Raw genomic sequence first — 26,342 nt, forward strand, 5'->3', positions numbered from 1 at the left:
CAACAAAGCTAATAGCAATATAGATTTATTTTGAAATGACTGTGCCTCTCTGTATTAGGAGAGGAATTTAATAAAGCGTGAAATGGCAACATGTTGGCAGGTAAGTGTATTTATAAAAGTAAAGCCTCTCACACACAATCAGATTTTCCGCAGACAAAACCTCGGACTTTTGTCCGAATGCATGTGCCTGGATTTTGTCTTTCATACAAATGGCAAGGAATGTCTAATGAACCGGCTAGCACTCAGGGGGCTAGTAGGAAAAGGCAACAATGGGCTGGAGCTAGACTGGCTAAGCCGGTGTGTCAACAACTGGTCAAGGACGGCTACTGGGCACCAATCATTGTGGGTCTGGAGGAACTTGATGTCAACGCCATAGCCGTACTGGTCTTGGACACTGTTAGGTGTAATATGAAAATGGTCTTGAAGGCGGGCTAGGTGGCACCTGTTGGTGACTGGGGCAACTGTAGGTAAACTCGCCTAGCCGCAGGAAACCATAGAAGGCCAGGTAGATAGCCACTTGGATGACCAGGCTGGGCAGTAAGCCAAAGGGGGACCGCGACAGGATAGCCAACATATTCCAGAATGTGGCATTTGAGCTGGGTAAGCGGTCTCTACTCGCTATTGACTGATGTTTCTGGACGCTGAGTAGGATGGCTTTGACAGCGTGGGCCATGAACAAGGAAGGCTTACAAAGGAACATAAAGGACAGAAAAAAGAACAATGGGCACAGTGAAGAAGCCAAGTGCATTCTGGCCGATGAATGCTGTTGAGTGGATATTTAGAAAACTCCAAAGAGTATGGGGTAACCAAGATGAGCCAGGAGGTGACTGGGCAGGTAACCAATAGCAGGTTTGTGTCAAACACAAACCTGTGAAACCAGAACCCCAGTGCGTACAGGGGCAAGAAGCTGAAGTCTGGTAGGAATGTTGCATTTTATAGTACGTGACATATGTTCGGAATGCCAACACTTGCACTGTCTACAAGCCCACAGTATAACAACCATATTTGGGTAGGTGAAGGTGATGTCCTTCGAAAATAGTAAGTCGAGAAAAGAAAATGAGACAGTAGCTAACACTCGATGAGAAGCCCAAGTTGTATATGTGAAGTCAACATGGTAAAAAGGGTGCTGCAGGGTGATGTAAGGGTGGAACCCATGTACTACACCTCCTGACTCGCTGCCCTGGTTGCAAAAGTCCTGGTTGAGGTCGAGAATACTCAGTCGACCGGGAAACTGTGGACAAGGTGAGATGAGAGCCCAGGTTTTTAACCTGGCGTGAATAGACGCCGAACCCAGCCCCGCCCCTTAAATGTGATTGATCCCCCCCCCCCATAGGTGACCTTGTGCGGAGCCTGTTTTTTTTTTCCGTTTTTTTAACGTTTGTCTTTTTTTTTCCTGTTGAAAACACGTCCAACCTTGTGCAGGATGGAACAACCTAAACTCGACTGACCTAAGGGAGAGAAGACAAACAAGAAAACGTGAGCGGCCGGGTCGTGCGCCACTGGAGACGATGAGTGGCTAGATCATGTGCCACTGGAGACGTGCTTGCAATAGCGTGTTGCAAGAAAGTAGCCTCATGAGGGAGGCGAAAACAAGGACAGCAGAGAAATTGTAGCATGTGTGGGGATGAACCATGGTCATGTTTAATTGTATGTCGTGATCGTGTGTTCGTGGCAATGAAAAGAATTGTGCCGACTTGTATTGGCGTTACGAATCTGGAGTATCGTATGAGTTGTAAATGAGTGCAAACGTATGTATGAAAGGTATGAGTAATGGATGGTTACTTGTGGCAGGTGTCTCAACGGGGGAGACCAAGCTGCAGGAAGCTGTGGTGTGTGTAAAGGATAAAATTGTGTTATGTCGTGTCGAGAACTCAAATTTCTATGTCACAGACGCGACTGGACTTCGAATTGGGCTGTGGTAGAGTGTTAGGGTTGCCACCCTCCTCCAAAACTGAACACATACCAACTACACAGCCCCTGAGGCTAATCAAATGCAGACAAGGCACCAAGTGAGTCTAATTAGCATCTCAATCAGCCACAGAACCCATGCAATCAATACATGCTGGGCTCCAAAGGGATGAGGCGGCAACCCCATAGATCGTGAATCCTACAACCTGCAAAGTCTGTGCCGAGTAATGTCAGACAACGACCAACAGTGGCTCGGTGGCTTTGATCTACAAACAAATCATATGTTTGTAGATAGGATAACAGACAAAGCAGAGAGAATCTATGAATCTAATACGCCTGTGTGCCAAATGATGTCGGGACACGACCGACAACGACTCAGAGGCAGCCAACTAGGAAAGGGATGCGGGATAGGAAACATAACGAATCGTGACATTGTGTATGATACGAAAAAGGTTTGAATCTTACCTGCAACAGTGAGCAAGAACCGCCGGCAAAGATCATGAACGGAAAAGCCTCAACACACTGATAATCGAGCGCTGAGACTCACAAACCACAAAGTGAGCTGGGAAGAGTCAGCCTAGTGGTGTATCTTATCGTGCACGGGAAACTACAAGGGATACAGGTTAGTGGGCTGCTTATATACTCCCCAGACTCCTCCCATTAATTCAGGCCACCATACTGGCCTTCTTATATAACACTTGCTTAAAAAATAGTGCTTTTAAAAAAAGTGTTTTATATTGGTACCAAGGAAATTTGTATTTTTATATATTCTTTGGTCTGGCTTGCCCTTAAAGTGGATGTAAACCCAATTCATTAAATCTGGCTTGGGCACATATATCTGCAGTGTTTACTTATCTCTCTCCAAAACACTAAGTCCCGTGTCTTTCTGCTGTTTCGTTTCTCTGTTATCAGCACAATAACTTCTGACAAGTTCTCTGTCACCCGAGCTAAAACCTGCCTGAAATTTGTGTCGTGGGAGGTTGCTATAAAAAGATTAGCAGAAAGCTTGTCTTGTCACAGCACAGCTCTGCAAGTGTCTTTTTTCTTCTGCGTATGTGGAGGGGGGTTGTGTGCTTTGCTTTTCCTCCAATCAGCTGTCACACAGTGTATGACAAGACTACACTGCTACTGCTGAACGAGGAAGTAAAAAATCTAATACTACGTCAGAATTCTAAAGAATATAGAAAGGGAAAGACAGCAGATATAAATGTAAAACTTATGTAGGGAGATTTGTTTCATCTCTGTGTATCATCCCAAGGCTGTTCACTTCACTGGGTATAGGAGAGTGTTTATATCCACTTTATGGTCCCTTAAGAGGGTTTTGGTAAACTTTACAGTTTTAACATTCCTAGAATTCTTCTTTAATAATGTGCGGCACAGAAAAAGGCATTTCACAATCAACGTTAGAATTATGGGGGAAGGGGGAATATTATTTATTTTCTTGTCTATGAACAAAATAGTAAATTGTTGTAGCAGAATGCCTTATTATGCATAATGCAGGATAACGATTAATTAGTTGTGTGGTTATGTCTGGGTCAGAGATTTGCTTTAATATTAGCACCAAGGAAAAGTTTAACAAGCTCTTGCTTTTGCAAACATGTTGCTTTTACTGGATGTATGTGCAGTATTTGTCCTGTGTGTAGTTAAATCTAAGATGATATGATAGATAACATTACCTCCCCTCGGCTTCCTGAGCTATTGATATTCAATATTTCTTTTAGAGCTCAGATATCCAACACTATGCTTCACTTTATTATATCATAGAATCCAAATCAGCACTTCAGCACTTACTGCAACAAATCAGATTAAATCGTTTGTAAGATGTTCTCCCTACATTCATCAATCTAAACGTTTCTGAATGTTATTCCAGGAACCTATAACTTGTATCTCTATATATGTAATAGACTCACCCGGGACAGAGGCTTTTGGAGGGTACTGAATACTAGGTTACCGACTATGGGCCCTGGCATTTGAGGGAGCTGCAAGCATTTGGGAAGTTGTGTTCTGTTATGTAATGCAAAAGGACACTATTAAAAAGGCCATGATAGTCTCTGCCAGAATGGTACTCATAGCTGATGTTGATGTCATCAGCAAGCCACCTATCTTGGGCCCCCTGCCAAAATGTGTTTATTGTAAGTAGGTCTAGTGTGCCGCCTAAGGGTCTTTCACCCATTGTTGTTTGTGCTAATTAACTCTGCTATTGTCTGAAGGTGTTCTGTGTTTATACTTATGATAATGTGTATTGTAGTTTGTGAGCTAGGAGACGGCAAGTCTGACATGGAAGGTCAGACCTCTGAGTCATCCAGGGGTTAATTAATGTCATGTTTATAGTATATTTGTGTTGTTGGAATTATATTACTGTGTGCGGTTTGTATTGTTAGGGTAATCTGATCAGAAGGGGGGAATGTCCTTCTCAACTGTAAAAAAGCCTGTGTACTTGTTCAAATAAACAGCTCTTTTTCTGGTTTACTTCAAAACTGGTACTGCCTAGTTCTTGGGGTAACTTAGCCAGATCCACTGGTCTCATGTTCCAGATCTTAGGAAGCGATATACTGACGGAAGCACTCAAGCGGAGAGTGGGACATTCAGATTACATTATATACAGCATGTTTTGAATAAAAGATTACATTTTGTAAAAAGTGGAAATACCTGCCTGTTCCAACTGTGACACCCTTTTCTATGCTACCTCCAGATGTGTTTTCAGGACAATTGTGCAATATTGTCTGTATGCATGGCAAATATGAATAGGCACAGATAATTGGAGGCTGTGGAATTGCTATATAAGATGTTCAGAAGCTGCAGACATGCCACTGGAAATGGTAAGAGACTGTGTACATGCCACAGAAAACAGCCAGTAATTGAGAATATGCTACATGAAATATAGACTAGATATGGAGCATGATACCATCAGAGATCATTGTTATCACAACCCTGTAACAGATACATGTTACTTTATTTGTGTTCCCCATATGCCCCTTATAATGCCCCCAGGTGATGTGTCCTACACACAATAACCCGAGTGAAGGGCCAAAGAAAAAACATATAGACAAATATAAGAAAATGGACATTACAAAAAGAAGACCAAGACCGACATAATTCAGAGCAACATAACACAATGTATACACGGTAGAAAAGTTTCTAACTAAGCTATTTCAAAATGGAGTGCCAAATATTGGCATTCCTAGGACACGAGATAGAGCCATGTAGAATACAGTACTTCTACCTATGTTGTGCAGTGATTCCTGCTGATTCAGGCTGAAATTCAATCTGTGGTTGACCCTGTCTGCAAAAATCGACTGAGCCTGGTAAAAAAAAAAATGATTGACCAAGCAGTGACTGTGTCCTATCAGACGCAATTACTGTTCAGGTATTCAAGCAGCTGCTGCTGTAGCTGTTTGAATAGAGCAGCCAACAGTGCAGATTCCTCCATTCACACTGTTCAGTGGGCTGAACGAGAGAAACCTAAAATTTTATGGTTAGTTAAAGTACTTGTCATTGAACTGATTTTGATGAAGATAAGCACCGTGATTTCCAGCTCAGTTATATACATTAACAGGATTTTAGAAACTTTCAAATATATCACAAATTCCTCAGCAAGATCTTGTGAAAATAAAATATTTTTTTGTTCAAAGATGATAAACAGCACCAGAACTAGTATAGAACATGCATGACATCTGGTGCATCTGTCATTTGTGGGCTGGCATTAGTGGGCTGGCACAGAGAACATGGAAGAAACTGCGGCCATTTATACGTTTTTTTTTATATATGACGTTATATGATTTAGAGTGCAGACAGGACAGGCCGATGGGGTTGTCAAGATAATAAAGAAAGAAATATGTTGTTAATGTTACAATCTGGCTGTACAAACTTTGTACCATCAGCTCTAAATTTACCAACTTATTTAAAGAGGATCTAAAATTTACAGTCTGGCAGGCCCTTTTAATTCTTAGTTGTTGGTAGATCTAAAGTAGATTGTACAGCCAGATTGTAAAGTGTATGGCGAGTCTGAGTTTACCTGTTTCCCTATGTACAGACATTGGCTTATTGATGGGGGGGGCGGTGTCCCAAACTGCCATGGTTACAAGAAACCATCATTTTCTTTTTTTGCCACATTAGAAAATAGGTGGCTGCAGATCAAAAATAAAGTCCAGAGTGGTTTGTCTAATATTGTATATATTAAACCCTTTTTGGCTGTGTTCTTGAGTTTATGGATCTGCATATTGACTGAAGCCATTACAATGAGGTTTGTTTCATTTTGTTATTATGCATTCTATATTATGGTGAAGTGAGAGCATGAAAAGTTGGGTTGGCACAGAGCCAGAGACTATGGTGGAGAGGTATCCTAATAGAGTCCTAAAGAAGCCTTTTCCCTCCAGAATGCCTTCAGATTTCTGCAAGGGTGCCTTGGCAAAATGCCTAAAAACTGCCATAAATTACCCAAAAACTGTCAACAAGCCAGCAAGTGGATTAAGCCTGCCATTTTGTTACATAAACACAGGTTTTTCATTGTGCTGCACTACAACCTTGGGCACCGTATGTCACCACTGTCATCCTAACAACCGGTGACGTCATTGGTTGATAAGGGGGACACTGGAAGCCTGCACAGAATCCTTGCTTGCTCTTCCCCTCCCCTCCCCTCTCTGTCAATACTGGGGTCAGGATTTCAGACAGAGGGAGAGAAACAGAGAGAAGAGAAACACTAAAATTCTACTCAGTACCAGTTTGCAAAAGTGTAATAACAACTAACCTCTAATATTGGTTTGCTGATATGAAACTATTTTTTATTTTTTTTTACATTTTAAAATGGGATGCCTCGAACATAACTTTAAAAGGTGCTGCAACTGAAAAAAGGTTGGGGAACAATGTCCTAGAGACCCAAACCACTTGACTGCACCTATCATTGAAATTGTTTTAGTGGGACTGGCCCTTTATATAAAATTATTATGGTTTCATCATCCGTTCCCGAACAATGAGATACCTACATGTACGGATTTTGAAAGTAATACATATAAACTGATCTTCCTGATAAACTGACAGAAATCCATTTGTCTGTAATCTACATATATCAATATATCTATGAGTGCTACACTTCTCCTATGGGTATTAAAGCAAGAGAATCATACCTAACATTGCTGCATATCAAATGTATCTTCCAGGGAATAAAAGCAACACTGGCTGCAAGCATCCCTTCTTGATTGCTTTCACATTATGAATGCAAAAGGGCATTCCTGAAACCTGATGGAGGAGCATTAAGGACAGTGTCAAAACAGACCCTGCATGCTCCAAAGGTCCAATGTACTATTTTTCAGAATATCAGTACCAAAAATTAATTTTTACAATATGAGGGAAAACTGTCATTACCAACTTGCTAATTTATGGGTTTATCCATGGGTATGTTTTATTAAATTCATTTCAGCTAACAGATTTTTTCAGGCAATTTACATAACGCAAGCTTCCCCAGCATTTTTTCAATAAAGAATTCACAGCACGATCCTCATTTTTTATATCCGTGATGGGAATTTAGTGCACCAGTAGGAAAGCTGTTTTCCCGCCAGCTCTGTATCGTAGTCTGCACACCAGCCTGCCTCGCAGCTTTTACTAGGTTATACAACTTAGGAGCAAAACAGCCGACTGTTAAGTGGTAATTTTTATGTGTTTTAGTAAAGGAATATGCTTGTCAATAAAGTGCATCAAAAATTAACATTCTAAATGGTGTACAGGTTATATATATATATATATATATATATATATATATATATATATATATATAGATGTATTTAGATATAGAGAGGGAGAGAGAGATAGAGAACAAAGAATAGTAATACCATTCAGATTAAAGTGAACCTATCATTACAACTTACACAAGACGGGCATATCAACATTACCAAATCACATACAAATGTTTGGGCATCCTTGTACACATCCAGTACGGCTGCCACTTGCTGCCTTATTGAAGGCAGAGTGCTTAGCACAAATGAAATGCTACATGGCATGTCATCAATGTAAGGTAAGCCATGCCTTCTTCCTAAGCCTTTCCCTATTACTGTGTTTGTGTCAGGGCTACCTAAACATTAGGAAAAATTTATTAACTTTGGTCCTTCTGCATTCTACCCCAGGTTATTATCTGCCATTGTTATTATTTGCCAATAGTAATAGTTCCCTAGCTCCCTGCACAGACAGCCAAGATCGCATGTTGGTTTCTGATCACCAATCCTTACAGCAGAGAACACACATTGATAACACTATTACACATGTACTATATATCTAAAATACTTAAAAGGCTTTTGTCCCCCCCTTTAAGGATAATCATCATTAAATATTTTTTTTATTATGTGAGGGTTATCCGCTTGACCCCAACAATTTTTTAGCTTGTACTACAAAACTCTTGTTTCTCCTTAGCCCTTGTACACACGGTTGGACATTCCCACAACCAAATCCATTGGATTTTGTCCGAAACTGTTGCATACACACGGTCGGACAAAGTTGTCGGAAAATCCGATCGTTCTGAGCATGATGACGTTATTTCGTTACAACGGGACTACGTTCAGGCTAGTAGCCAATAGCTTTGGTGTAGAAATTTGATCTGAGCATGCATGGCACTTTGTCCGATCGGAATTCTCTACATTCTCTACGGATCATGTTGTCGGAAAATTTTACAGCCAAGCTGGAAAACTTTGTCGGTTGCATATTCCGATGGAAACAGTCCGATGGAGCCCACACACGGTCGGATTATCCGACAACACGGTCCGATCGGACATTTTCCGTCGGAATGTCCGACCGTGTGTACAAGGGCTTAGAGTTTTTAATTATTTACCCACATGAGGGCAGCCATAATTTTTAAGTGCATATATGAACATGAAGATTATTAAATAGCAAGGTTGTGCTGGTAAACACAGGCGCTAGTACAGGGCCGCTTATGCATCCTCTGCACTTTGTCACATTACATCACAGGTCACACAACCAAGTTCTGACCAGGACAGGGGTTGGAGCAGGCTGTAGGGGCGACCACTGAGACACTTATTTCTATCTTCCTGTTTCCTATACTATTCAAAATAATAGCCACTAAAATATCATTATTTTCCTGTTAGTATTTGGCTACCAAATTGTTTAATGAACACCCATATTGTATTTTTCCTGGGATCTGTTTGGACTATCATGGGAAAAGCCATGTTTTGTACATGGAAGCAGGCCCAGGGAGAAAACTGAAGCCTTTTATCAATCCAAACAGATAGACATGCTCCCCATAGGACTTAGGATCTTTGCGAGCAGCTCTGTGATTTTCCAGCACCCCTAGTTAGAGCATCAAAGGGTAAAATGAAACAGCACAAGGGCTGTAATCATATCAAGCAGATGGCATTTAGTGCCATTATGTTAAACAAAGGGAATATGCATTGATGAGGATGTACTCACAGCATGAGATGGTTAGCCAAAGCCTGCTTGAAACATTTTAGCTAGATGTACTGGCTCCATGAAAAAAGGTTACACCTTTAACTACCTTTAAGGGCAGTCACACTGTCAATTCATATGCACTTCTTTTTCACAATCTAAGATCCAAGATTCCGGTTTCAATAAGTTAGATAACTTATAACTTCTATACCTTGCAATACACATATATAATAATAAATGCAAACCATCGGTAACACCGAGGGAATTAAAAAAAAAAATGTAACGGTGCCTTGAAAGCCTTAGGATATTAGATAATTTTGCTATAATTTAGGTCTCACTGGGATCATAATGGTCCTGATGTCTATTCTTGGTCTGTAAGCACAAATAAATGAGTACCACCATTGTTAAGCAGAATTACTTATTCACATTACAAATTTTTGCACAGTTGGGTTTAAAGCTTCTTGTGAATGTAAATAGTCGTTAGGAATTTAATAACGCAAGCAACCAATTGGCCCGTCCCATCTAACATCTTAGTAACTTTAATTTGATCCTAGACAACATATAGTCTGATAAGAATGTAATAATTGTTCAGACTTATGGGGTCCAGTTGCTAAATGAAAACCAACCCAACTTCCGCTTTAAGGCCTCCTCCCCAGCTCCTGTTTGTGAAACTGAGCTTTTGGGTAGGAGGGGGGGTAGCAGGTACCTAATTTGACAGGTACCTGCTCCCACTTCTGTTCCGGTCACCTAGGTGATCGAAAGCAGAAGCTCTCCCTCCAGCAGTCTTCTTGGACACATGACAGGAGGCTAGTCTTCTAGCCTCCTAGAAGATTTTGGGACCAGTCACAGAGCATAGCGCTGCTCGTGCATGCAGAGTGGGAACTCGGCTGTGAAGCCGCAAGCTGTCACAGCCAGGGTTCCCATAGTAGAGATGCTGGCACCGCCAAGAGAGGACACAGGAAAAACACAGTGCGGGTGAGTGCTGTGGCTGTGTTCGTTTTCATGGCAAAGAGAGACTTTGCAACTAATTGCAATTCATCCGATCACTCTTCATAACAATCTGGAATATATGCAAATTGCCATCAAAAAAACGGAGGTAGCTGACTTTGTGAAAATGAATATTTGTGTCATTCTTAAAACTTTTGGCCACGGCTGTACACAAAGAACTGTTGTGGTTTTAGCAAATGAAAAATTATATACTGTATATATCTTTTTAATTCTAAGACCCTCTATTAGAGTCTCTAAAATTTGTTATACTTCAGTACCGTATGCCTAATACCTGGGCATTGGTCCAGTGGGTCAAAGAATATTTAGACACAAACAGCCGCTAACTAGCATATGCTGTATTGCAGGGCAGAAGAGTTCACAGAAAAAGTTTTAGCCAAAAAAGGGCCAGAAGGAACCAAAAAAAGGCTCACCAGTGAAGCACTGTAAAGAATAGTGGGGTTGATTTACTAAAAGGAGAGTGCAAAATCTGGTGCAGCTGTGCATGGTAGTCAGCTTCTAACTTCAGCTTGTTCAATTAAGCTTTGAAGAAACCTAGAAGTTGATTGGTTTCTATGCAGCACTTCATCAGATTTTGCACTTTCCAGTTTTAGTAAATCAGCCCCAGTGTACCTACCTAATGTCCATCTCCAGGGAAATAAAACATGTTCCCTTGCAGTGGTTGTTGGAGAAGCAGAGGAACAGATAAGTAAAAGTACATTTGTTGTGGCCCCCTGGGGCTAAACAAGCATTTAACTCTTGCAATGTGGGGTAGCCCCACTGAAAAAGAGATTTTTTTCTTCTCCCTGGAGTTCAGGTTTAAAACAGAAGTTATATACATGTCATAATTAATATTACAAGTTTAAAAAGAAATTAGATGAAGCCTTTTTTTTAGGATAACATGTGGTGCAATGCAAATGAGAGTGTGTAGACTCCACATACTATACTTGAACTCTTAAATCTTGCCTAGTTTTATTGGTTGCCTACACCTATTAAAAAAAATAACTTTGCAAAGCATACTCTCCTTCTTTACACTCCAGTTATAGGCCATTAAGAAAGTGTTGGGCAGTGCTGAAGTGTGGAGAAGAGTACTACTTAGGAATGTTGTTTGCATAATGCCAATTTATCCCCATTCCACATTCCCAGGATGAGCCCAGGATGTCAATGACATGCCCCTTGTGGGTGTATCATCAAGTTTCCTGGACTCATAGGAAAAAGCTATAAAGAGTGGACACACATCATTACTGACATGGAGGCTGTTAGAAATTTGGTGGGTTTAGTGTGGGCTACAACTAGGGTTGGGCTTTAAAAAAGAAAGTAAACAACTTGTTTATTATTTTTTTTTTTTTATAACAGAATGGACATCTGTAATATAAGTTATGACATGTATAAAACTATTTTAGGTTAGGGTATACATTTCAAATATCTCTTTAGCTTATGTATGTTATATGTGGAGTGATTTGAATAGTTTTTGACAAAAATGTTTAATGACTGAAGCCCATTTTGCTGTTGATACATTTTTTTGTGTTTTAATACCTAAAGAACTATTTTTCTAAGACACGCTGATCAATGTATTGTGCCACAAAACTACAGTAAAAATCTTAAATGGATAAATTTCAATGCATGCACATTATATGCTTTTCTTTGCAATTGCATTTGTGAAGGCATGAGAACCATCAAAAAGATAACTGAATTCTGAGTACTTACTAGTTTACGCTGGCACCACTGGCAGAGTCCACACATGACAATAGTGATACTCAAGCTGAGGGCGAGGACACCGGAGACTATAATTACCTCACTGTTTGGAGATCCTAAGAGGGAAAAAAAAAAATCATGAGTGAACAGGGGCATGGATGGCTTATTATGTAGGAACAAAAACCAATAATATACAAAAAAAAACTGATGCCGTGTCTAATGAGGGTTGATTCACTAAGAAATCAAGATCAGCAATATAACTGTAAAAAAGTGTACAAAGTAATTGTGTAACTCTTAATCATTCTGGCACTGGGGTTCAAGGTGTTTCAATTTGTGATTAATTGGTAAAAGTTATTGCACTTTGCTAATTTTTTTTTACAATAAAAACATCATGAACTTTTTTCAACAATGCACTACAAAGATAAAGATATATGCATTCATTTATATATCCAATTTTGTTTGTTTAGAGCAGCCTTTCTTGGCCTTTTTAACCCCCAAAACCCCCAAAATAACTTTCCAGGCTCAAGGAACCCCTGATAATACTCACTATATCTGCAGCTCATAGTGTACAGCTCAGTGGGAAGAATGCTCATTACACTGCTGGTCATTGAGAGGAAACCCTCCTTAAAGATGGCTAAAAAGATCATTGTGGTCAGAGGTTAATACTCTGAGAGTCTAAAGTTGTATAATGCTCAAGGAACCCCTGGAAGCTTCTGGAGGAACCCTACAGTTCCACGGAACCCTGGTTAGAAAAAGTGGTTTAGAGTAATGTGATACATGTAAGGCAAGTCTTGGTTGCTTCCCTTTATTAGTCAAACATTGCTATTGCTGCTATACATTGCTCTACATTACTAATAGCACTGAGAAAGATCAGGCGATAATGATAATGTCACTAAATGAAAACTAGATAATGGTCAAAACTGACATGTTTCATTTGATGTGGTAACCTTCATGTGACTAAAAATGTTATACAATGTATTGCTGAATCACAGCAGATGATCTACACTGATAGCACAAGCTGACGCAGTAACGTCACAATGTATTTTCAAAAATAACAAAAGAGTGTTACAGTGTTATTATTTCACTATAAACTATCCATCCACATTAAAGTGAGGGTAGACTAAAAGCAGTATAAGTCATTTTGTACATGAATAGGTTAAATGCCCATGTGTGGAACCTAGAACTCCCTTTGCTTTATGAATATTTATTAGGATACAGAAGAGGGCAGACATATGGCCAAGTAACATGGTAGCCAGCTGGAAGCCTGTTAGAAAGCAAGAGGCGTGTGACACTACAGCCCCCAACTGTGCATTTTCTCCTTTATAGCATTCTATCATCCCTCACACTCCTCTCTATCTCTCCGCTCTGACTGCTCTGTTCATCTCTACCTTTTCTCTCCCTCCTCTCGCATCTCCTTTCCCCAATTCTCTCTATATCGCTTCTCTCACTTTGCTATCTACTCCATTCTTTCACATTGTTCTTTACATCCCTACTTTCATACTGCTCTCTATCAATTCTTTATCTCACACTGCCTTTATCTAATCCACTTGTCACACTGCTCTTTCCATTCTTTTTCTCACATAGGTCTATCCTTTTTTGAAATCACTGGGAAAATTGTTGGTGACTTATAAATATATATATATATATATATATATATATATATATATATATATATATATATATATATATATATATATATATATATATATATATATGCAAACCATGACTTTCTTTGTTAAAGTCAATCTTGTCCAATCCCCCCTTCTCCGCCTCTGTCATCTTATTGGTCCTTCAATATTAACGATGGCCTTATTCACCAATAAGTGATTCTTGGGAATGAGAAATGATTGCCCAATCTTGAATTTCAAAATAAAAGACCAGATGTACTTGTAAATTCAGCAGGATACATCTCTAGATGTAGGGATTGTTTTGCATACTTTTCACTGATTTAACCCTTAACTGTATTTTTTTTTCTTCACAACTACAGTTGAAATTGTCCAGATTTGGAACAGCTTTAGCTAAAGAAGAAAAATACATTGTAAGAAAATGGGGGGTGATTACACAAATAATAATACAGACATTATTATATAATATCAATATTATTAATCCATGCCCACCTCTCACCATTATTTTAGGGGTATGGTGGCAATGAAACACACAACACACACTGTAGGTGAAAAAGATGATATTGCGCAAAGAATTAACTTGAACAAGCTTTGTTATAGACATGGAAATAGCACTTAAAATAATACTTTAGAGTCATAAGCATTACAGATGCAAATTAACAGAACCTGATGTTAGCAAATAATACAACCTCTGCATGAAAGAGAAATACTTATAAAACTAAGGACCATATATTCCAGTAATCATAAACTGGAAAGCTATCTGGCTAGCAGACACCTTCAATATTACCACTGTCCACAATCAGCCTCCAAGTCTCTTGTCCAGCTTCCCCTCAAGTTTCTCTCCAGCAACTCCTCAGTCAAGCTCTCCAAGTCTCTCTGCATCAAGTCTATCCAGTCAAGCTCTCTCCAAGTCCAGTCTTTGGCTATTCTTATACTAGTTCCCAGGGCCGGGACAAGGGGTGGGCAGGAGGGGCAGCTGCCCCTGGCACAATGGTTTATTGCAGGGGTAGGGGGCACCCTTAACCTAACCCTAAGGGAAAGGGGGGTGCAGTTTGAGGTCTTTGCCCTGGGAGCTGGATGACTAGAAGAATTAGTGCCCTAGTTCCCTCCATTCACCATCGTTTAGGAATCCTCCCATTGGTCCCAACAGTACAATCAAACCTTTCTCAAGAATGTGATTGCATGGAACTCAAATCTACTTTGCTATGATACTTATCCCATAATTAAGATGTCTGGTGACCCGATGTCTGCAGCATAGTATATGCTTGCTAAATCTGCCATCACCCTAGACTTTAGGATAAACAGTCCCAAAATTAGCATACTAAAGCCTTATAACCAAATGGAGACACATTGCGGTGCAGTTGCACGCTGTAAGAGCAGTTGCTCCAGAGCTTAGTAAATGAGCAAAAGCTCTGCTGACTTCCATCATCCAATCATGTGCAAACAAAAATGCATTTTTTTTTAATTTTCCTTGCATGTGATTGGGTATTCTTTGAAAAGTGAAGCTTTGACTCGTTTACTAACCTCTGGAGCAACTGCACTTGCAGAGGACAACTGCACTTCAGAAAGTGCACAGTCGATTTGCGTTTAGTAAATGAACCCCAATGTGTCTGGTTACCAGCTCTAAAGAAAACGGGCAGTCTTACAATGTATTTACAATGCCTAACATTTGGCTCTGACATGCTACTAAAAGCAGGGAATAGTAATCTTGTCCTGTATAGTATACAAACATACTTTAGACCATCTATGTTCATAAACATATCACTAGGTATTCTTACATATCATATTAATCCCATAAAAATATATTCCGTACATAATTTCCCTACAAAAATATACTGTATTTCACTGGGCATGGTAATTTCTTACAACATTACAAATATGACTGTTCAATTTTAAGTGATTTAAGCAAGTATTAATTAGGCTTTATTATGGTGAAAGCCATTTTTAACATGACCTTTATCTCTTTACATAACTGCTCTGCATACTGTCATTCACATTATTCATGTGGAGGTTTACACGGCCTTTTTGTACTGACTACTTTTAGAGCAGGAAGTGTGATCAACATCTTTGTTCAACAGTTTCTTAAAATTAAAGCTAAAGAATAAGTGAGTGTACTGTTGTACTGTTTTCAGTAAAAATCTATTGACACAGCTCTGTCCATAGACTTGTACTGACTTGTACTAATTAGAGAACCAGTGAAGGGCACTACTGAGCACTACTAAACATCTCTCTATTCTCACCAATGCATCTACTTTACTTCAATAACTTCTCTCCCTGTAGGCTGTCGGTATCTACTCCATCACTTATTTCCTTGCTATGGTCACAATACAATACTTCGTGACAATATTGCCATCAGGTTTGGTTGTAGTTTTATTTTGCAGGCATTCTGATTCTTCATTGCTTCCTCTAGCAGCAGTTTCCACAGAGCTTTTATTTTTTTTCCCTGTTCTCGTATAACTCTTCCTATCCTCTAATGCCACACTTCTTTCTGTGTATTGAACTCTCTGTCCCTTCTTGCAGACTTATCTACCCCCTTATTGCACTCTTTGACATTGACCTCTTCTCTACTCTTACAACCTTTACTATATCCCTCTTCTGTACCAGCATCTCTCACTGCCTCTTCAGCATTCCTTTTAGAAGAATTTCTACTTCTTCTCATGTGACCAAGCCTGCAATACTGTCCACATCTAAGGGTTTGTGTTGATAGGTGTTCTTTTCCTACCTTTGTCATGTATTTAAGTATTTAAGTGCATATCAAATGCAGCTTGTCAAAGTTATACTTAATGGTACAGTGTGGATGACAGTTTTGAGGCTGCCTTGGACCTGCTTTGTATCTCATTCTATGGTAAAATGCATGCATTTGTGCACTGCTTTGTTCAAATGTAAGCCTTTTGCAACAAGGTCGGTCTACACAAGTCCTTACGCCGGTCCATTCACCTCTACAATCTGAATGTGTAATCTTCTTCAGATCTACCAATGAGCACAAAATGAAGCAAACTACGTGACTATCTTTAGGAAACTTTTTTTTTTCTGATTTGAGGTAGAATTCCATTAATTCTTTATTGATGGACAGAGACAGACACCAAAGCAGAGAGTGTTGGGAACTCCCAAAGTCCAACATTTTATAGTTATTACTAGAACAGAAAAATCTAAAACTTCTAATGGGGACACCTGTTCTGGTGACAACTGTCTAAGAGGGAGGATTCCCCACACTCTAGGGAGATTATCCCTACTTCCTGTTGTGCTTCAAGGAAGTGAAGAAATCTGATGAGGATTTCAACCCTTCACAACTACTACTACTACTATCCAAACTGAAAAAATATCATAGCTAAGTGGTTAGCACTTATGCCTAGCAGCATTAGAGTTGTTGTTCAAATCCCAACCACGGCTCTACCTGCCTGGACTTTGCATGTTCTCCATGTGCCTGCGTGGGTTTCCCCCAGGTACTCTGGATTCCTCCCACACTCCAAAGACATGCTAGTAGGTTAAGTGTCTTCTGTCTAAATTGGCATTACAATGTATGAGTTTTGAGTTAGGGACCCTACATTGTAAGTTCCTTAAGGGCAGGGACTGATGTGAATGTACATATGTGTAAAGCGCTCCGTAAATTGATGATGCTATATAAATACCTGTAATAATAATAGTTTTGGCTTTAAACAGATGGTTAAATAATGAATGGCTTAGGTAGGCCCTCACTCTAAATAGTGGTATATCTAAAGAAGATGATAAAATCAGACAGCAAGACACAAGGTCCGTTTTACACTAATGTCCACCTTTCATTGTCGCCCTTTATAATTGACTACGATACCCTGCCCTTTCATTCTGGTCTTCTCCCTATGTGGTGTGACTGAATATTAATAAAACAGGATCATAAGTAATAGAGAGGTATAGTTGTACTGGTCAGATGTACACCTTGTACTACACAGAAAACAAACATCTATGCAAATTTTGTATCTTTTTATGTACTCCTCACTTCATCTGACATTATTCTTTTTTTCTCCTCAGTCTGTTTTTTCATAATCTTTCCATTGTAACTCGTCTCTCTCTGCACCATATATTATCTTCTGTCACGCACTGATCTCTCCCTTCATTTCTCCCTTGCATTACAATTCTATTCCTCTAACATGTTTATGATACTTCTCCTCCCACTCCTCATTCTTTTCCTGCCCCCACTTTATTCTTCCCTCTACCTAAGTCTTCATCTCCTAGTAATCAATTGTTGCCTTTTATACGATAGCGTGTTTAATGCCTCAGAGTACTTAACGTCATTACAGAGCAGAATTACGGCAATGTTAAATAAAAAAAGAATCTGCCATGAAAAACACACAATCTAGCATGTATAGTATAATAGCTAAACAGCGTAATTAAGTTTCTGAAAGACATTACGCAACAGCCAGAAAGCATTTGTTATTATAAAATGACTTCCATATCACTACTTTCACACTTCTAGATCATCTAATGCAACCAAGACTTAAAGTGTCCCTTGACATAAAAAGATAGATGTCTGTTCAAGTGACCAAACGCATAAAAAAAAAACTGTGATATATCCACAAAACAGTAGTGTAAGAACTGTTTGAATGCAATCAAGTGTTGATTCTGTGTTCCGTACAGTCTATATTATAATAGATCTCAGAACTCACGCATTGACGCATTGCTGTTCAGTTAAAACAGCACAACAGGGCAGTTCTGAACATAGGCAAAGTCTACTGGAGTATTTGCATATCCTGCAGCCTTACAATGATGAACTCAAAGCTAGTCACTTGGCAATTTTGTGGTCATTTATGAAGCTCTTCATTAGATTTCAATTGATAGTTACTTGTAGAAATCCCCAGCAATTTGCCCATTTTAATTTTTTCCTGGTTTCAAGCAACCAAGCAATCAAAACCCAGTGGATATTGGAAAAAAAAAAAACACAATAACAGTCGAAAAGGCATTTTCAATTGATTTCCACAACAACATTTGTTAGTTGGCCCCTTGAAATCAAGAAAAAACTGAAAGCCTTGGATGAAGATTGCCGTAGACCATTTTATCACATGCAATCTTCATTTTTCATAACAATCCAATGGAAAACTTCCAAAGTTTCCAAAAAATTTCATTTGTGTGGCTAGTATAAGACCAAAACGATAGGAAATTCTCTTCAACAGAGTGGCAATCACAGTACAACACAAATGGAACATTACTACACATGAAATGACATGGTACAGTAAAAAAACTCAAATGATATTGTTGCACTGGCTGTGCACACTGAATGAAATACATTTAATCAAAATACAAGGCACAGCATATACCGGTGGAACAGGAGGAGTGTGAGCCCATGCCTAAAAACTACTCCATGGCAGACCTAAGACAAATTCCCTGCAGGAAGCAATGAATGGCTCATTTTTAGACATGGCACTTCAATGTATGCTAACAATCAAGACTCCATTATTACAACAATCTCCACTTTTTCACTGTATATAATCAGACCTTTACTTTCTGTTCTTTGTATAGATTTGGAGTTACATACTGTACAATCAAACCCACAGTAATGCTACCTACCGTTGAAAGGGAATTAACTGCTTTTTAAAAAACAGCATGTTTATCTGAAGCATTGTGCCATGCTGTTTGTAGGCAGGACTGTGTTGTACATGCTTTAGACTATATTTCTGGCACTACTGGTGGTTGTGCTTGCACAAAAACAAGGTATTAAATGTTTTTTTTGTGTTTTTTTTAGCAAATCAAATGGTGATTTGATGTTATATGAGAAAGAGAAATATTCTGGTAGTCTGAATGTGCATTTTTTGATGGTTTTATCAGTGAAAGCTGATAGTGTCATGTTGTCTCTGCATCTGTTGCATGCATTCTGCCCTACAAAAGGCCATGCCATTCTTCTCAGCTAATATCACAAAATGAAAAAAATCTTAAAAACCTGGCTGCTTAACCTCCATGGTGGTATGAAAATGTCAGATTTTTGATGCTGAAAGCGGTACAATTATTTTGCTTAGATATTTGGCGTTTTATATTGTAGGCCTGTAGTTCTTAGGAATAACTCACTTAAATCTGCCCAAATAAGAGTCTAGTAGACATCCCGGGTATGATAACGGTTGAAACATGAAATCATATATTATAATATAATAAATAACTATAAATAATTATAACAAATAATAGAATAATAATAATATAAAATAAAAATAAAATGTATTCAATAATGTAATCAAATCAAAAACACTGAAATTTGTCAGTTGCAGAATTATAGCTGTCATTACTTTCTGTGTTTGATGACGAATTTCCCCACAAATTACTATCACTCAATTTTGTAAGTGATTCTAATTAATTATCGCTGTTTTCTAGCTGGTCTAAAACCACTTTTGACATAAAGGGACACTTCTTGGTTGCCATGGACATTCTCAAGTTTCCAGGGAGAAAGAACAGTATATATAATATAAAACTGCATGTAGGGCACTGGACAAACAAAGCATTAGGGACAAAAGGGATGTGAAATAATTTGATACAGTAATATAATCTGTAAGATTACAGTGTACTGTATGGGTAATGTGTTTTTCACTTTCTGGAATTTGGTGCCAGGCTCCATCCCCATGCATCGCGACGCTCGCAGGGAACGGAGCTCGGCACTGTGATAGATTGAGCAGAGGACAAAGCTCGCAAACAGGTTAATTGAATACTAAGGGCCTGGGAGATGCTTTGGGGTTGATCTTCTAAAGGCAAATAGACTGTGTACTGTGCAAAGTACAGTTGCACTCTGCAAGGGCAGTTGCTCCAGAGTTTAGTAAATGAAGTAAAGATTCACTTTACAAAGAATACTAAATCACATGGAAGGAAAGCTACAACAAACTGCATTTTTGCTTGCACATGATTGGATAATGAAAGTCAGTAGAGCTTCAACCTCAAATCTACATTCACTAAGCTCTGGAACAACTGCTCTTGCAGAGTGCAGTCCTGGCATTCCACATGGCTCTGCGGGTCCCACCTCTGTTCCGGGTAACTGGAAAGGATTGGAGAGCTGGCTGGAATAGATCACAGTGTTTCTCCAGGAAGCAGGAAGCTCCACGATGACCAGGAAGTGATGTCACCAGCATCTGATTGGACCGAGGCAGGGCTGGAATCTTGTCAATCAGGGCTGCAGTGGTGAAGCCTTCACCACTGCAGCCCTGATTGACAAGATTCCAGCCTTAAAAAATAATAAAATATGTTACGCTAAAGATTTTTGATATCAATTGATTCAATAAAACATCAGCAGCCAGCACAATATTGAAGAAAGTCAATAAAAAGTATATAGAGTTAAGGTGCAGCGCTTAAATCATAATCCCAAGGCAACATGACGCCACTGCAGGCTGGGACACGGTGGCCATATTTTTGGTGGGGATAGGCTGTATATATACAAACAGAGCTTGTTTTGGTTGTCAGCAATGTGAGTGCAATTTCAACAATAAATACTGTCATGATGTACTTTGTATCTCCTTTTGTCTGCATGGGATGACATATATGTGATGATTATCGCTGGAGTGTAATTTTGAACAAGGAGAATCATGTCCAGGTTTGCTGCAGCCACCATCCAGTCTGCTGTCACTGAGTGTATGAAGATTGATGTGCTTCCTTCTTACCTTAGTTTACTTGATATATGCTGATGTGACCTTTGTAATGAGGGTCCACTACATGGGATAAGCGGCTGTATTGTTGGGTGCTGGTGACGGGTTTTCCAATTCCCTATCGCAAATTGAACTACCATTGAACATTTGTTCCTGGATTGTCTTTTTTGGATTATGATTTAAGCGCTGCACCTTAACCATATAAAGATTCCAGCCCTGCCTTGCTCCAATCAGACGCCGGTGACATCACTTCCGGGTCAGCGTGGAGCTTCCTAGTTCCTGGAGAAACACTGTGATCCATTCCAGCCAGCTGCCCAATCATTTTCAGTGACCCGGAACAGTGGTGGGGCCTGCAGAGCCATGTGGAATGCCAGGACTGCACTTTACTTTGACGAGTATGCATCTTCTATCACCTTGCAAGTGTTTTAAATCTTATCCTATTATAGTCATAATTTTAATACTACACTCAGGTCGGCCGGCGCCTCCCCCTCCCTGTTTTTTTACCTTACAAGATATACAGTGGACCTGGTCATTTCTAATGCTTAAACTTGTCGCCAAACTTCAAAAGAATTGCATTATAAAAGAATACATGTATCTGACTACAACCAAGCATGTATTGAATAACACTACAGCTGAATTAGTTCAGTGCTGAAGAATAACTTCAAACTAACCCCTCTTTTATTTTCATTAATTTGGTCAGCTTGAAGATGACTAAAGAAACACTTTTCCTAAATCAGTAAGGCTGTTATTACAGCAGTGTGAAAATTTCAATTTTTTTAGCATATTCTTTGTCATTTTTTTTTTGTTGAAATGTAACAGAGAATTCAAAAGAAGCAAAGCAGCTCCAGACAAGCAATCACTGCAATCCCAATGTTGGGTGTTGGGTGCAAGTCACAGCTCGCCACTGATGATCAATGAAGAAAAAAGAAAGACTGTACATCAACAGAAACAATCCAATGCGATTTGTTCCAAATGAAGTCAAATGACAGCTACCAAGACAATGACACAGGATACAGGAGGTGACGTGTTTCACACTAAACACAGTTTAAAGAAGCGTTGTGTTTAGTGTGAAACGCGTCACCTCCTGGGTCCTGTGTCATTGTCTTGGTGCCTGTCATTTGACTTCATTTGGAATAAATCGCATTGGATTTTTCTGTTGGTGTGCAGTCGTTCTTTTTTCTTCATTGACATATAACTGCATAGATTTGTTGTAGTCTTTTAGCATTCAAGAGGTATTAGTTATCAGATTATGGCTGCAGCACGGTTATGCTTAGGTAAACAAGGATTAGGTTGATGGCTACTGTTAAGGGTTAGGGATTAAAGGTACAGTAAGGGGTGGCTAAGGTTTAAGATAAGGAGGTTAAATTTAGAGTTCACTAATGATTTAGCACAGTAAATAATTTAGTTTTCCAATATGTTTGCTCACACTCTGAAACAGCATACACACTATAAAAACCAGTGGCAAGTAAGATCTGAAAGTGGATGTGCACTTGTACAATGTTTTGGTGCATAAACATTATCTTCTGAAGACTTTTGGCTAAAAATTATGTACCAAAACATCCACACTGATTTTCAGAAGCCACAAATCAATGTACTGTACATGTGATTATAAACCTAAATTCATGCAGAACTTGCATATGGCACAGATGTAGGAGTCTTTAAGGTAGCTGTTTTGAGATTAATCTCAGATCTGTCACATTCAAGCCAATGGAGGCAATTAATGTAAGAAAATTTCCTTAACAACTGCATGATATCCGAATTTTATAAAATTGAATGTAGATGTGGTGCTTATCTCCACAGATGTATAACTACTTGCCAACCACCCCATAGCACATTTGCTGCTACAGGATCACTGCATCTGCACTTCCAGATATCGGGCGTGAGGGCACCCAATTGGCGGCTCGCTCCCATTGTGATTTTACACAGTGGGGAGTTGATCATCAGGTCTCATGGACCCGGTGTCCGATGGAACTCGCTGACTGTTTGGTACACAGACAGAGCGGCAGTCTGCCTATGTAAACAAGGCAGACTGCCGTTCTGTCAGTACAGAAGGCATGCATCCTGTGTTCCTGTAAAGCAGAAACACTGATCCATGTCTTCCACTAGTAAAAGCACCTTCCCCACTACACTGAATCACCAGCTAGGCACACATTTAACCCTTTGATTGCCCCTGATGTTAACTCCTTCCCTGTCAATGTCATTAGTACAGTGACAGTCCATATTTTTAGCACTGATAACTGTAATAATGTCATTGGTCCCCAAATAAAGTGTCAGTTAGATGTCTGATTTGCAATACCACTATAAGTCGCTGATTGTTGCCATTACTAGCAAAAAAAAAAAAAAAAAAATTCCATAAATATATCCCATAGTTTGTAGGGGCTATAGCTTTTGTGCAAACCAATCAATATATGTACCAGAATATTTTGATACATTGGACCCCAGGGAAGGTAGATATTAAGGTGAGTATCCAGCTCTCTGCCAACTGAAGTATTCCAGAAAGTCCCTTGAAGTGGTCTAGAATTCACTAAAAAGATGAGCGCTATGCAAAACCTTGATTGAGTCCAATAAAATTTTATTTTCACAAGAGGTACAAAAGCCAGTCTGATATAAGGGCTTAAAACTTTTCCTTTATCAGGGCTTGAATGCTGACAGTAAAGTAAAGTAAAGATACTGGACAACAGTTGAAAAATCAAAGCACACAGATAGTATCTGTCAGAATTCAAGCTTTGAGCCCCTGAAACATGCTGGCATTTAACCTGTTGTTGTGAGAAATAAAATATCACTGGACTTATTTAGGCTTTGTGGAGATTCCATACTTTTAATGCGCTCTATGATTTTTTTTCAAGGAGCGCGAGGGGTATGTCAAATTGTTGCAAGGTATTTCAGATAAGGGACCAATCTATAGATTAGAGGCATCTATGGAGTGGCAGCAGACTTGGTTGTCTATTCTAGAGAAAGTCAATATCATTTAGACTATAATACTATAATGTAGTCCCCTACAGGCCTGTCACCCTCAAACCATAGCCTCATTATTCCCATTTTTTTGTGTCATGACTACATGCAACATTCAGAAAACAGAACTTTCACTGCCTCTGCTTCACTTCTGGCTTTTCACCATTACTAAATACATTTAGAGTTATAAACCAGGGATTGGGAGAATTAAAAAAAAAAAATACCCCTAGGTGTCAAGTACACTAGGTATACTTAGACATTTTTTTCAGTAACTACAGCACTGAGCAATACTAAGCAATGTTAGATTATGAAATTCCCTGTTCCTATCACACAGAGAAAGCAATGACTTTGATGATTCCCAAGTAACAAGGCAAGGGAACTGCAAGGAAAATTTAATTGGAGGTTTACAACATTTAACATAACTGTCAGATTATAATAATGACTTAATCTAAGCAATAGTAGTTTAGCATAAAATAGAAGCACAAATAGAGGGATTCATCAAGACTGGAGCAACCAGAATCTGTAGCAGCAGTGGATGGCAACCAATTGACTTCTATTTTTAATTTTCAAAGCTTACTGAACAAGCCGACAATAGAAGATGATTGGTTGCCATGAACAGCTGCTCTAGATTCTGTCTGCTCCGTTTTGATAAACTCCCCCAAAGAATTGTATAGTAAAATATTTCTACCAAAGGTTTATGACTTTTCATCATATAAATCATGCGCCGTATTAATGACAGTAGTTGAATGGCCCTTTAACAGAATTTCATTTGTCCCTGATCTACACCTAGCCAGCAGAATATGTAAACGGATCAACCTATCTTCAGAACTCACAAGACTGATCTTATTAATTTACAGGCAGCGGCAGACAAGTCTTACACACACTTAGCATGGAGGCGGAGGAGGAGAGATTCTGAGAGGCACCACAGTCTATAGGGTCAGGAATGAAGGGGCAAGTAGGTTACAGTCAATATTTTGCAAACAAAAATGTTAGCATTGATGGAGCCAATTATTGATTTTAGTAATGCATCTGATAATGTAATTGTCTTTTATTGATTAATAGAATTTATATTACCTATTGGACTGCGGTAGGAGATTTTCTGTGATTTAACTTAGTATAGCAGAGCAAGTTACTATAGTATACATCTAGCTGGAATTATCTCTCAGTTCTGCAAGAAAAAATGTAAACACGTTTGTGTTGTAAAAAATATCCTTCTAACCCTGGCAAGATCCAAGATATTGGAAATTGTATTTGCAGCTTAGTAGCTGGAGCAATTCTCCCTTGCACTTCATGCTCTCAATTGTTTCTGAATAGGACTATGATATTTCATATAGAAGTCTGCGGCAATTCTGAAAATAACATAACAAGTGTTACCTATTTTCATCTGCACATAGTACACATGAAAGTGATCTGGTTTCTTTGCTGTTGTATAGTTATTTTGATCCTGAAACAACTGCCGGAATTATGGGCATGCGACTGCTATGATATGAGCATTAGCATAAGGAAATGTAAAGGATTTAATTATATATACACATACATACATACATACAGTATACACTGTATATATACACACACACAATATAAAATATTCAGGAAGTCCCCAACTGATAAACGCCCGACTTACGAACTACTCCTACTACGAACAGGGCACTGCAGGGACCCTCTACCGGTCTGCAGGGACCATCTGCTGTTCTGTGCATGCACGGCCAGACGGAGCCTCGGAAAATGTCGGAATTTGCAGCTCATGTGCCGAACAGCATTCAACGGAAATACCCGTAATTGTTGCTCCGGATTACAAACAGGAGGAAAGTCCCTAACGGGTTCGTAACCCGGGAACCCTCTGCATAACCAAAATAACTAGATTGCTATCAGTATGTTTAAACCACCAATGTTAAAGCATAAAAAAATCACTTGAAAAAGGCCAGCAAATGTTACATGAAATTTAGGTGTGTATTCCTTGTCCCAGCTCTTCTGAGATCCATTATGCCTTAGCTTTCTTTTTAAAGTGATGCACACTTAGTGGATTTCTTTAATTTGGCTGTTATGTTGTTCGGCTTCTATTACTCAACTTTTGTAGAGAAAAAACATTCCCCTATAGGTGTTCAATGTACAATTCAGGGATTTTAAAGCTGGTGCACTGTTTGTGTTCTAATGAGAAAAGCTGCAGTGTCAGCATGCCTTGAGAAATATTTAACCCTTGCAAAGT

The 26,342-nt window shown here is 39.2% G+C and overlaps 1 protein-coding gene across 7 annotated transcripts in view; it reads right to left on the bottom strand.

Moving 5' to 3' along the window:
* Positions 1-26,342, bottom strand: part of SYT7 (synaptotagmin 7) — a 564,911-nt gene that overhangs the window by 336,696 nt on the left and 201,873 nt on the right. For all 7 annotated transcript variants that reach the window (XM_077460750.1, XM_077460749.1, XM_077460751.1 and 4 more), the window contains exon 2: positions 11,986-12,089. In XM_077460750.1, the coding sequence (XP_077316876.1) occupies positions 11,986-12,089 (104 nt within the window). The remainder of the gene's footprint in view (positions 1-11,985; positions 12,090-26,342) is intronic.

This window comes from Lithobates pipiens, unplaced genomic scaffold (genome assembly GCF_037356315.1).
Source record: "Lithobates pipiens isolate NorthernLeopardFrog02 unplaced genomic scaffold, aLitPip1_a1.2 Scaffold_10, whole genome shotgun sequence".
In the NCBI taxonomy this organism is placed as follows: domain Eukaryota; kingdom Metazoa; phylum Chordata; class Amphibia; order Anura; family Ranidae; genus Lithobates; species Lithobates pipiens.